Below are 13,236 nucleotides of genomic sequence, written 5' to 3' on the forward strand. Positions count from 1 at the left end.
CTGTGCCTGTTTATCTCTTTGGGGTGCTTTGGTGGGCCACAAACTGTTGTAACATCTACCATATCTTTGCCCCTTTGGACCCTTGAGGACGTGGGTGCCCCAGTGACAATGGTGGTGACTTGCCCCATGCCAGCCCTCCTGCCAGGAAAACAGGAACATTAGCAAGCAGCCACAGGTACAAAGATGCACAATTTATTCTGCTCATGTGTGGACACCCAGGGGTGTGGGGGGTGGGGAGGAGGCCCTCCCTGACCCACAGTCCCCACCACCTTCCCCTCCTGGCTGGGCCGCAGGCAACAGCTGGTGCCCTGATAGGGGGGTTGGAGGGGGCGGGGGGCACAGTGGTTCTGGCATTTGGTCCTGGTTTTGCATTTAAAGGAGATACATTCCGTAGCCTGCAGAATGGGCCCGGGTGTCTGGAAGGACGGAGGCCCAGGTTGCGTTAATTGCACTTGTGTGCTGGGTGACGGCACTCCTGCAGGGAGCACCCAGGCACCCGAGGTACTAGAGTCGGGTGTGGTTGGGGTAGGAAGGGCCGCCTGGGGGAGGTCACTGAGGAGGGTGGCGGGCAGGGGCTTGGGGCAGCATGTGGCTCCCTGTGGTCACTGCAGCGAGGCCCCCATGGGGCCCTGGCCACATGGCCCTATGTTGTGCGGCCAAACTGTGCTGGGGTTTTGGTCCCATAGCCTGGGGAGGGGGTACCACCAGACAAAAGGTTTCGATATAAAGCTGGCAGGTGTGAAGAAAGGCTGATCGCAGCCAGACACTCGGCAAAACTGATCCCAGTGTGCAGGCAGGTGCTCCTCTGCTGTTCTGAAGGGAAAGGGGGATCTCAACGGGGGCAGGTACTGTACAGGTAAAAAGCTCTCCCCTAAGCATCTCAAGATGGTCCTAAGGACAGTATGAGAACTAAACCCTTGAGGGTACTTGAGGCGGCCTTGGGAAGCCTGGACGCGGACGTGGGGTCCGGAACCTGTGCACAGACGAGCCGACATTTTGGAGGGGCTGAGGGAGGCCAAGGCCGGGTCCAGGCTGTGCCTCCTGGGAGAGGCTGGGAGTCTGGAGTGCCAGGGAGGCCTCGCCTCTCCCTGGCCGGCAGCCTAGGCCGTGCAGCGGCTGTGCTCCGGCGGCGCTGGGACAGGCCTGGGCGCGGTGGCAGCCTCCAGGCAAAGGCAAGTGGTTCACAAAGTGGCTTTTCCCTGTTGCTCAGTCACAGTGTCCAGGTTTAGTCTGTGCAGTGATGCTGTGCCCCTGGGCCCTGGCTGCTGCCACCTCAGGACTGGAGAAAATGAACCCCAGTGCCTGGGGACAGGGGGGCACTGAAGGCATGGGGCTCACTGACACGTGGGCTAGAAAATGGTCATGTTCCCGAGGCATGGCCCCCAGGCTGCAGTGTCCTCGGGCAGGGCCCGGCAGGCAGGGCGGAGGCCCTCAGTGGCACATCCGAGCGGTCATTTCTTTCTGTTGGGAAGAAGCAGGACATTGGATTAGGTAGGACGCACGAGCAGCCGGGAATTATACACGTGAAAGGGCAGGGGTGCTGCCTAGAGGGCCCCTGGGCCCCATGTAATGCAGGACCCGGGTGCAGACTCCATGGAGGGCCAGAGGGCCAATACCACTGGCTGGTGGGCCGGGTGGTGTATGCCAGCGTGCACGAGCCGCTGCAGCGGTGTGCGAGCACCTGGCTGTGCCCGTGTGCCGGTGAGGCTGCCTGCACAGACCCAGGCAGTCAGCCCTGGGCTGTGGCCTCCTGACCCATCCCTGCCTCCTACAGTCTGGCACACACCCTAAGGAAACTTCTAGAAAGCAGCTGGAATTGAAGATGAGAGGCCTCAACACAACCTTCAGGCCCAGGATCCCGTGTCAGCTGGGGAGGGCGGAGGCCCAGGTGCAGGCGCAGCCTCCTGCATGGAGCAGCCGGCCCATCCCAGGGCCCTTCGCCGAGAGCCAGGGGAAGCCACACTCCGCCCTACAACTACCTCCAGGAAGAACCCTCAGCATCCGCACAGGAGACAAGACGACAGACTGGGACACCACGTCCCAAACCACAAGGGGCAAGCGGGTCATAGAACAGCAGGCAACCCCGCTTGGTGTTTTGTAAGTAACAAGATGTGAGGTTCACGGAACATCAGCCATCATTGGGCGAGTGATTCAGGAGCGTTCATGTCCGCAGCGGAGCGCCCCCCACTGTCTAGTTCCAGAACACTCCGTCACCCCAGACTGAACCTCCCCCCATTAGGCCTGGTCCTAAAACTTAAACGCTGAGAAGATGGTTACTGACTGGCATGTCTGCAGGGAAATACACACACAAAAGCCGCTCACAACATTAGCCACGTTCTTAGCAATTTTTAAGGGAAACTTTCAAAGACCCTAGCCAGTGGGGGAACCCAAGAGGGAAAAAGCCCACGTGGGGTCCAGTGCCCTGCGAAGCCAGGGCGGGGAACCCCCGAGTTACGGTGTCTCCCTAGGAGCAGATCCGTGTGAAAATCCAAAGAGGCCCCATGGGTGGCACCCAGCACCCAACGTGACCCACCACACCTGGGGCCACACCCGTGTCACTGGGTCACAGGGGGCCGGCTCCCCTTGCCGACTCTCGGCCTCCGGGCGCCCGGGCTGCCCCCCCGCCCGCTCACCAGCGGCTCCAGCTCCTTGGTGTCGATGAGGCCGAACTCCGTGACAAAGTAGTAGAAGTGCTTGTAGCAGGTGTTGACGTGCGCCTCGGAGCCCATCTGCGCGATGCGGTCAAAGTGGTGGATGTACACGTGCACGAACACGCGGAAGAGCCGCGACAGGATCTTCTTCACCACCTGCAGGAAGTTCCTGGGGAACGGGGTGCCTGCAGACCGGGCAGGGGGGCAGGGCCGGCGTCAGGGCGGAACTAGTGGGCTCAGGGGGCGGGTGCCTGCCCCAGGTCGCACAGCTGCGCAGTCCCCGCCCAAGGCCTGGCGCAGCGGAGGCGCCCGTGCCTCCAGGAGGAGCCCTTCCCTGGTACACGGCCTCCAGCCCCCTCGCAGGGACCGCGGGGCCCTCGGGGCACTGTGGCAGGCCCGCCGCTCCATGGCCTGACCGTGCGTGGGCCAGGGCGGCGGGGCGTGGGCCAGGGGGCCTGCACTCACTGGCGCCGGTGTCAGCCCCTCTGGCTGGGGGCCACCCGTTCCTTCCCGGATCCTGGAATGCCCCCCCGCCGGCCTGGCCAGCCGTGGTCTGCTCCCCTGCTCTGGGCGTGGCCCGGGTGCCTGTGTGCGTTTCTAGCTCCACCTACATTTATTAATAGATGGGAATAACCTGCACAAACATATTTTTTGGTGTTTGGTATTTTCCACGTGGTATATTTGTATGTCCCCATCTCAAGTAGGTTTCTATGGCATTGTTTAAATGAGAACGTGCACATGACTTAATTGCGTGTCACCGTCCAGCAGTTGCTCCTCTTACTGCCGACCGAGTACTGTTTCACGGCCTGGTGTCTCTGGATGGGGCAACCATGTGTTATGTGACTGGCCTTCCGCACCGCGCGGCTCTGTTGGCAGTGCCGGGCATATGCTGTTCCTCCCCAGCTCCCCCCACTACCCCACGAAGACTCCCTGCTTCCTTGTCTCCCAGGACAGATGGAGGCCACCCATTCCCACGACCCTACCCGTGCTACCAGGGGGCGCTGGGACCCAGGACGGCAGACCAGCCAGTCCTCGAAGAAGGGCCCATAAGCTAAAGGCACCAGGGGCCCAGCACCAGCTGGCCCAGCAGGTCCTCTGAGGCACGTGGCCAACAGTGGGAACGGCGTCGGTGAGGGTCTCTTGGGGCTGCTGAAACAGACCATCCCCGCTTGGTGCCTGAAGACGACTCGCCTGTCCCTCCCGAGTCCTGGGGGCCAGAAGCCCCCACCCAGGCCCCCTGGGTGAGGTGGGGTGTGGGCATGGCTGCCCCTTCTGGAGGCCACAGCCTCTCCTGGCGCCCTGGCTCAGCAGCCCGTCTTCCTTCTCCCGTGTGTTGAATCTCTGCCACCCTTCTACGGGGACCCTTGTGACAGCATTTAGGGCTCAGGCGATGCAGAGTAACTCTCCCATCTCAAGATCCTCAGCTTGGAGCAAAACGTGTCCATTCACACAGAGAACATCACCCGGTCATGGACAGGAGTGGGGCCCTGACACACACCCCACATGGACAACCCTGAACACATGGTGCTCGGTGAGGCGCCAGACACACACAGCCACATGGCATGACCCGATTTCTGGGACACGTCCCCAACAAGCGGATCCACAGAACGTGGGTGCATGGGGGCTGGGGAGGGGGGCAGACAGCTAAGGGGACAGCTACTCTGGGGCTGGGATGCGCTGGGACTGGAGGTGAGGGCTGCACAGCTGGGTGGACGCCCTCCAAGCCACAGAGCCGCACACCTCAAGCGGCAGGACGGCGCGAGCTGCGCTGCGGGCCGACTCACCAACGCTGGTGGGGAAGACCTCCTCATTGTTGATCTGCACCTCGATCCAGTCCATGAGCAGGTCCATGTACTGTGGGGCCGGCAGCGCTGTGGGCCTGCGGAACCGGTGCTCATCCTGCCAGCGGTACTCGTACTTGGGGCCACCCGACATGACGGGGCAGGACTGCGCCGTGCAGCCCTCGCTGATGGTGCCATAGATGAGGTTGACGCGGTTGAAGAAGTCCACCACGTGCACGGCCACCCAGTCGCTGAGCTCCTCGCCGGGCGGCAGCTGCACGGCCAGCCTCAGGTCCAGCCCTGCGTTCAGCGACGCCTGCGCCCTCTTGTGCAGCTCAAAGCGCTGGGTGCCTGGCTCGAACTTGCGCTTGGGGCGGAAGGTCTTGTCCTTGTTGAAGACCTGCTTCAGGAAGGGGTTGGCCATCTTGGCCCCACCCTCTGCGTGGCGCCACCAGAGAGACACTGGGGAGTCCACGGGCTCCCAAGATCTGTAATACAGAGAGGAGGGGTCATTCCCTGGCCTTGGAGTCCTGTTCTGGAAGCCCGGGGCGCCCAGGACGTGCGGTTTGGTTTCACCGAAAGGGGACAGAGCTGTCTGCAGTGTCCAAGAGTCTCAGAGCAGGGGACACCCACGCATCCCAACACAGGCCCCTAGGTGTCCCTGTGGGGCGGAAGTGGGCGCGTGATGGCACACAGCACCGGCGATGCGGCGGGCCTGGCGGGGCCTCTGCAGAGGACGGCCCCGTTCTGGGGACCTGCAGGCGGGACCTCATTTGGAAAAAGGGTCTTTGCACATGTGACTGAAAGGTCTGGATTACCCGGGTGGCCCTAAATCCACTGACGAGAGTCCCTGTAGGGCAACAGGCACTTGGGGAGAAGGCTACGTGGGGGTGGAGGGGGGGCGACCATGCAAGCCCAGGGACCCCAGGACTGCAGGTGCTGCCAGAGCCAGGAGGGAGCGCAGGGCAGACTCCGCTCTGCCGGGCCCTCAGCCGCTCTTCTTCCTGCCTGCCACGTCCCTGCCTCCTTGTACGGTCAGGCCCCCTCAGGCCCCCTCTCTGGCGTGACAGTGCCCTACTACCCGGGGGACACCTGCAGAGACCGCGCCTCCCACGGGGGCCTTGTATCTGGGGGCACACTTCTCACCCGGCCACCCAGGCGCCCCAGGGGGCTCGCCTGGCGCTGTCCGCGCCCACGTGGGAACGACAGCGCCAGTCCCCCAGCCTCCTCCGGTAACGAGCACGTCAGAGGGCTGAGGACGTGGCCTAGTGCTCGGGGTGCAGTGGCCACGCCGAGCCCATCGCCACGCGCTCTCCCACCACGGGACGGCAGCTGGGTGTTGGGTCTCTCGGGAGCTCACTGGTGGAAGCCGCAGAGGAAGCAGCGCAGAGGGGAAGCGGAAGCAGTGGCCCCTGGGCTGCGGCGGATGATAAATAGCCACTTACGATGTCACAGTAAGTCCCCCCTCCGCCCCGCGCTTAAGTTACCGAGTTTGCTTTGACCTGGGACCAGCAGGCACTGCCTGGTGGGTGTCCTACACCGCCTAGCAGGTCACCACCGGCGCAGGGGCCTCAGCAGCCCGTGCTTGTGTGGGCCCGCGGGGCCGGCTCCGTGCGCAGGCCGGCCTGGTTACTCCGGAGGCGCCAGGGGAGAGCCCTCCTGCCCTTCCCCGCTTCCAGACGCCCCGTATTCTCAGCTCTCAGTCTCGCACCCCTCAATCTCGGCTTCCCAGGCCTCCTCTCCTCCCACAGGGACCCTTCTCAGCCCCCAGGACCGGGGCACGGCCACGAGTGCACAACCCTTTCAACACAGGAGATCGCTAGTTCTGCCCAGGCCCAGGGCTCCTGGCCAGCCCCAGGGGGCCACTCGCAGGCCAGAGTGACCGGAGGACAAGCCAGCACCCAGACGTTCAGTAAGAGCTGAGCCACAGCTGCGCCGCATCCGCAGCCCCGTGGGGCTCAAGCCAGCCCTGCCGCCTCCGGGGGTGGGAGGAGGGTGACCTCCAGGATGGGACCGGCTGGGTCCCTCCCGACGCCGGGGCTGCAGGGGGGCGCCGGCGTCCTCACTGTGCTCGGGGAGGACCACACGCGCGCTCTGTCTTCCAGAAGGGAGCCTGTAATTCCAGAGACCAGACACAGGACGCAAAACGCTGGCAGCATTCCCGCAGGCCACCTGCCCCCGCAGCAGTGCCAACGGGGGGCCCCGGTCACATGCTCGAGCAGAGCAGACCCTGAGGCACGAGAACTTGAAGGTGAAGAGGCTGCTGTGGCCTGAAGGGAGCCGGGCTGAGCTGGGCCCTGAGGCGGGGCCAGAGGGACGGGAGAAACCGCGTGGTGCGGGCAGAGCTGTGAACAAAACTGACATCGAGGTGCTGGCGGGAACGGGGAGAGAGCAGAGCCCTGTGCCTGGCTGGGGAGCGGGGAACGGGGCGGCGGCCCTGGCCACCGGCTGGCAGTCACGAAAAGTTACCGTCTCACTCGGCAGTTCCCTCCTGGGAGTGGCCGCCCGCGTCCAGACCTGCACATGCATGCTCCGAGCAGTGCGGGTCGACCGAGGTGGCCGCTGACGGGTAGACGCACAGCCACGAGGCGCCCCACCTGCCCACCGGGACAGAGCCACGCTCCAGGTGACAGCTAGAGGCAGCCTGTGTCCTGCAGCAAAGACTCGGAGCCTGTCAACAGACCAGGCCTTCACTTCCTTCTCCACAGCCACCCGGGCCTGGCGGCCCTCGTCACTTCCTGCCTCCAGCTGACTCCCTGCTAGGCACTTTGCAAAAACCCTCGGGGGAACAGGCACCCCTCCTGACCAGGGGAAAGACCAAGGCCTAGACCGGGGACCCCCTTGGCACTGCTAACACCAGGGACAGGCCGTTCCCTGGGCAGCCGTCCTGGGCGCCGTGGGGGCTGAGCAGCCTCCCCAGCCCCACCCACTGGATGCCAGGAGCTCCCCACTGTGGCAACCACAGATGCCCCCCAGGGTCCCCTAGGGGCAGACTCACCCCGGGTCAGTACTGCCTAGGCAATGACTAGTCAGGTTGGGGTTTAGAGCATACTGCATCTGTTATTCGGGCCATCTCTGGCCCCAGCCCCAGGAGCCTTGGGGTTGAGGCTGCCCCCGTGGGCACCTCAGGGCCCACACAGAGCTGGCGTGCATGCTCCCAGCTCCAAGGCAGCTGACCCTCTCAGCTCTGGTGGGCAGGCACGGCTCCAGGAGCCCAGGGCTGAGAGAAAGGAAGGCTGCTGAGAATGGGATGCAGCCCTGCCTGTCCCGCCTGCCCGCCTCCCTCCCACCGTGGCAGGACCAGCCGGGGCCCAGCCTCAGATCCCCAGGAAGCGCTGATGAACAGAGCCACCTGTGTAGATCCTCTGTGTCTGAGACCAGCCCATGCCCTGGGGCTGGGCATCCTGGACCCCGCAAGGCCGTGGGTGTGTGCCGGACACACCAGGGGGACCTGCCGGTCCACCTGCCAGGTGGTTCATCCGCAAAGCAAGCTCAGGCCACTTTGGGCACAGGTGTGGGGCAGAAGGGCCTTGGGCACCGGCTGGAAAGGCAAGCCAGCGCCTCACCATCTGCCGGCACCTCAGAAGACACTTTCTCAACCTGGGCTTCCTTCAACCTGCACAGCCCCCTCTGGCAATGAGAAGATGAAGGGGGCCTACCTCCCTGGTCCAGCTGGGGGTGCTGGCTGGGCAGGACTGATGTTTACCGTCTTTCTTTCACGTTTCTCCTGGACCCTGCCGCTAACCTTCTGCCCCCAGCAGAAATCATACCACAAAGAAAAATGCAACCTGCCAGCGCCCCATGGGTTATGTCGGGGCCTCTGTGGGATGGTTTTGGGAGATTAACCTCCCACAATGTTACCTGGGGACATGCGGCCTGCCTGGGGCCTCAGGGGGAAAGCGGCCCAAACCCTCACACCGCCGTCTGGACGCTGCCTGACAGTCCTGGAAGACGCACAGGGCAGCAGAAGGAGCTTGCAGGCCCTGTCCACCTGGCCGTCTCTTCTCTAAAGTGGTTGGATCTTTTTTTTTTAAGTGGAAGAAATGATTTTCTGAAAAACTTCCTGGATGGGCAGGGTTCCCGCAAAAGCAAACGGCTTTCGGTCAGAAACAGACGTCCCACGGCTGAAGGGTGGCTGGCCTCCGGCAAGTGCCTCTCCCTTCAGAGGCACGATTGGAGGCCAGGTGGTCGGGGGACAACCGCCCTTTGCTGCCCGCCGTGCCCCAGTTACCGTCTCTGGGGTTCCTTCTCTCGGCTCTTCTTAGGACACCTCAAGGGCAGCGTGGGCAAAGGTCAGGACAGGCTTCTTGGAACTGAGCGTAAGGGCTCTGCTTGCTGGCCCAGTTCCTCCTGCGAACGAGATGTGTGTGGTGCTCAGAAACTTCTAGAGTGACAAAGGTAAGATGACAAAATTCCCCTGCCCCAACACACACCCGCCCCCGTTTTTTTTTTTTCCCGAAAACAAAACAGAGCACAGTTCCTCTAAGCAACTGCCGTGTGACCCTCCCAGCGAGGTGCAGCATGCCCAGCCCACGCCACTTCCTTCCGGTGCCTCCGCATCCTGCCTCTGCCGTGGCAGCGCCACCCCCCACAGGGACACTGCGCGAGGTGGACACCGGAGGGACAGGCCCAGGGGTTTGGCTGGAAGATGCTCAGAGCCCAGATCTGTCTGGCTATGGAAGGCTGCACCCCAGGGCTGGCTTCCCCCATCTAAATGTTCATTTTTCGATACAGCAAGTAGCCGTCCTGCAAGATGCACCCAGAGGTGCCTCCGGCCTCCCCCATCACAGAGGCGGGCTGCTCTGTGTGGCCCTTGCGTCTTTGTTTCTGGGGTGAAGTTCTCCAATTTGTACTGTAGGAAGGCAGGAAGTAAGGTTTGCAGAGGCCACTGTAGGCTGGGTACTGCCAAGGGGTTCCGTATATCCCAGCCCCCCACAATGACCCTTTCTAAAAAGTCAGTTGAGCTGTATAACTCATAAACTGTAATCCAGCCCTTTTACAGTATACAACACACGGATTTTAGGAAAATCATAATCAACCATCCCTGCTAATTCCAGAACATTCTCATCACCCCAAAAGAAATCCTGTGCCTGTCAACAGTCACTCCCCACCCCCGATTACTGTGGAATCGTGTGCCCCCAAGGGACACGCTCAAGTCTGAACTGCCAGTCTTTGAACGGGATGGTGTGTGGAAACTGGGTCTCCACAGATGGAAAGACGGGTCATCCAGCAGCAGGTGGCCCTGACCCAATGACAGCTGCCCTTATAAGAGGGCAATTTGAATGCAGACACGGAGAAGATGGCCCATGGCTACAGAGACAGAGGAGCAGCAGTGTGTCCGCGAGCCAAGGACCTGGGGAGGCGGGGACAGGCAGGAAGAACCCCCGGGGTCTTGGAGGGGCAGAGTTCCCGGACACAGGAGCCGGTCTCCCCGTGACCCAGCCTGGGCCCCACCACCACGAGGGGAGGGGCAGGTGTGGCGGGAGCCCGAACTTCAGCACAAGGGGAGCGGTGGTCGCCGCAGGCTGGCCACATCCTGGCCTGATTCAGGGGCCAACAGCCGCCGCCTCCTCCTCCACCCCAGTCCCACTCGGGAAACCGAGGGGCACTGGCGGGCAAAGCCAGTGAGGAGGGGACCTGAGCGATCCCCGTGGCTGCTGCCTGCTTCCAAGCTGTGTCCCTATCTTGGAGCCTCGGCCCACAGCACATGTACCAGAACAGAGGCCTGCGTGGCAGGAAGGGGAGACGCCTGAACAGAACCCCGCCCCTCTCCCCCAGACCCCCCAGTCCCAGCTTCTGCTCCACAGCAGCCTCCTCGGGCAGGGCAGGGTCCACTCAGGCCAGTCCGTGCTCCCAGCTGTACTTGGCCCCAGGGGACACTGAGCCATGTCTGGGGACATTTGTGGTCGTCATGAGTGCGGGTGCTCCGGGCATGGTGGGGACCAGGGATGCCCCTATCCACCACCAGTGCCCAGGATGGCCCCACGGAGAATGGGCCTGCCCTGATGTCTTATTTGGGACTCAGGAGCCGTAGGAGTGACTATCTCTTTCCAGAAATCCACTTTCTTAAGTTGGACTCGCCTTTTCTGCGGAAGCAACATGAACCTCGAAATTCCAGGAAATCAGGAACAGGGCTCACCAGCTGGGGCACGTCTTAAACTTCCCGGAGTAAAAACCCAAGTTCCGAGGCAGCCGCTTGGGGAATTCTGTTACTCGTCTGCTTGACGAAGCGCTGGAGCCGGGAGCTCCCGGGAAGATGATTAATGGCCGACTGCGCCAAACGCTGCTGCCTTTGGAATGTCCTTACATGTGAGACAGACCGCCTTCGACTCGTTCAGAATACGAACCGTCTTAAAAGTTCAGGAACTGAAATAGCACCTCCACGAACACGCCTGTGAGGGACTGAAATAACCACCCTGGCTTTTGCTGAGAGGGAGAGAGGGAGAGAGACGGAGGCAACTTAGAATCCAGCTTGTCAGTTATTCGAGGCGCCTGGAAAGTGGAACCGAGCTCGGCTTTCTAAGAGGCTTAAAGATGATGCCCACACGCTCTCTCCTTTAGGGGCGGCCAAATCAAAACCAAACCCTGAAGCCACATGGGAAGACATGGAGGAGCTGCGCGCTCCTGGATGAAGGAAGCCAGCCCGAGAAGGGACAGTTGGTGACTCTGACCCTCGGACACGCCAGGAGAGGCAGAGCTCGGGAGACGGCAAGCAGCAGCAGGGGGGTGCTCCTGCGGGGTGCGTGGGCAGAGCACGGGGCACCTTCAGCGCAGTGACGGTACTCTGCTGGCCCTGTAGAGTAGGACGTGGGGTCCACTTCTGTATGTTTTACCCAAACCCACAGAACACAGAGCACCAAGAATGAGCCCTAACATACTATGGGCTCTGGGTGGCCACGATGTGTCCACAGAGCTCATTCTTATGACCGACGTCACTCTGGTGGGGTGCTGATAATGCGGGAGGCTGTGCATATATGGGGAAGGAGGCATTTATGCTGTGAGCCTAAAACTGCATTAAAAAATTACAGTTGACACTTCTTCACCAATTGTGACACACCAAGCATTTAGCTAAGTCCTTTGAGTAGCTTATCACAATTAATAACTAAATCCACAAATAGGAAACAAAACTATGAATCCTCTGAAATCAGGAGCTACACACATTGATGGAAATAATAAATGCCACGGAAGGCACCAGAAATGTAATGTGCACTGTGTGCATCATTCCAAATTTTCTAGCAGCGACATTGAAAGTAAAAAAAAAAAATGAAAATGAATATGTGAAATTACCACATTAAAGTGTATTTAACCCCAAAACACCAAGATCTCATTTCAATACCTAACAGATAGGGAACATATTAAGGAGATACTTGGCCTTTAAAAAAATACATACAGAATGTCTGGGACCTGGTGTGTATTTGGTACTTGGAGCGCATCCCAACTGGACTAGCCATGTGTCAAGGGCTCCACGAGCCACGTGTGGCCAGTGGCTGTGGCACTGGACAGCTCAGCTCGAAGGGCTGAATGAGAGGAAAAGAAGCCCCTTGTCGGGAGACGGGGGCAGCGGGGGGACAGGTGCTCTCTGGGGCAGTGGCTTGAGGAGGGATGGTAAGCGGGGTGCCCTGGGGTACGGGCGTCCCGCTCCGTCAGGCACACTGTCTCAGTGCGTTCTGAGAGCAGACCCCAACCGGCTGCCCGAACACACAGGGGGACAACCACCCAGTCCATATGCCACCCACTTGGGGGGGCACGGGGTCTGCAGCGTCCTGTCCTGGCCATTGGCCAGGGGCCAAAGCGTGGGCATCACGCTGCACTGAGCCTGTCCAATGGGCTAATGAGACCCCTGAACTCCACGTGGACTGCAGGCAGAAACGAGGCAGCGGCTGGCCGGCAAGTCCAAAGCCAGACAGCGCAGGCGGGCAGGCTGTGACACGGTCGGAAGCTGTGCCCCACCGCTGCGGCCTGGACTACGGGCGGCTGATGGCGTGCCAGTCAGGCCTCGACGGAACCCAAACAACGATGCGAGGGGGCAAGAATGCACTTGCGTCGGGAGACCGTTGGGCTCTGAACCCAAAGGGAACGGCGGCTCTCCACGGGGTGCTGTCACCAGGGGGTTTTCCGCTTTGTGACTTTCTGTATTTTCCAATCCCTCTCCTTCCCTTTTCAGTGACATTTTATAAAACACGTGGTCATTTCAAACGAATGCCAGCCCTCCGGCAGGGGCCGAGGAACCGTGGAGCCCCCCGGCGTGCAGCGCGGACGCCCCACCGCCCCGTGCGCAGGCCCTGCTTAGGGCCTGGGGACCGGGAAGCAAGAAGCCCTGTTAAGAAAAGGCCGGGCCCCGTAAGGCTGCGGCCTCGCAGTCCGAACTAGAGGCGGGGCCCGGGCGTCAGTGACACCGCCTGCGCGGGCCCCACGAGGCCAGCGTCACCACGGACTCTCCCCGCCGCCCGCGCCCGCCCCTCCGAGGACGCACCTCCGCCTCGCGGCTACCGGGCCGCGATCGCTGCTGTTTCGCGGCCGCCAGGTTCCCGGTACGTCCCCGGCCGCCGCCGCCGCGGAGGAACACCGCGTAGAGCCCGTCCAGTCCCCGCCCGCCTAGCCGGCTCTACTTCCGCCACCGCTCGGGGCCTCCCCGGAAGCGAAGTCGGAGCACAGAGTCTAGACCAACGAGGGAGCGCGCCATGCCCGCGCCCCTCGTTGCCTGGCAGCGAGGGACGGGCCGTGACGCCATTGGCTGGTTCCATGGCTCCTTCCGCCGTTCCGGGGCGGGGCCTCGAGGAGCCCGCCGTGGTTTGCCCAGGCCG

The 13,236-nt window shown here is 61.9% G+C and overlaps 1 protein-coding gene across 5 annotated transcripts; it reads right to left on the minus strand.

The window, feature by feature from the left end:
* Positions 1-170: 170 nt before the first annotated feature.
* On the minus strand, positions 171-13,232 carry MOB3A (MOB kinase activator 3A). Of its 5 annotated transcripts, none has more exons than XM_036890622.2 (6): positions 12,906-13,225; positions 10,538-10,848; positions 8,664-8,782; positions 4,436-4,920; positions 2,634-2,836; positions 171-1,461 (listed from the first exon to the last, which is right to left on the minus strand). In XM_036890622.2, the coding sequence occupies exons 4-6, from the start codon at positions 4,854-4,856 to the stop codon at positions 1,432-1,434; spliced, it is 654 nt and encodes a 217-aa protein (XP_036746517.1). In that variant the 5' UTR covers positions 4,857-4,920; positions 8,664-8,782; positions 10,538-10,848; positions 12,906-13,225; the 3' UTR covers positions 171-1,431. The 5 variants fall into 5 exon arrangements, with proteins under 5 accessions (XP_036746517.1, XP_036746519.1, XP_036746518.1 ...); XM_036890624.2 differs by having other exon boundaries at positions 10,538-10,852; XM_036890623.2 differs by having other exon boundaries at positions 10,538-10,858.
* Between the last annotated feature and the right edge of the window lie 4 nt (positions 13,233-13,236).

Source organism: Manis pentadactyla, chromosome 12, assembly GCF_030020395.1.
Source record: "Manis pentadactyla isolate mManPen7 chromosome 12, mManPen7.hap1, whole genome shotgun sequence".
Taxonomy (NCBI): domain Eukaryota; kingdom Metazoa; phylum Chordata; class Mammalia; order Pholidota; family Manidae; genus Manis; species Manis pentadactyla.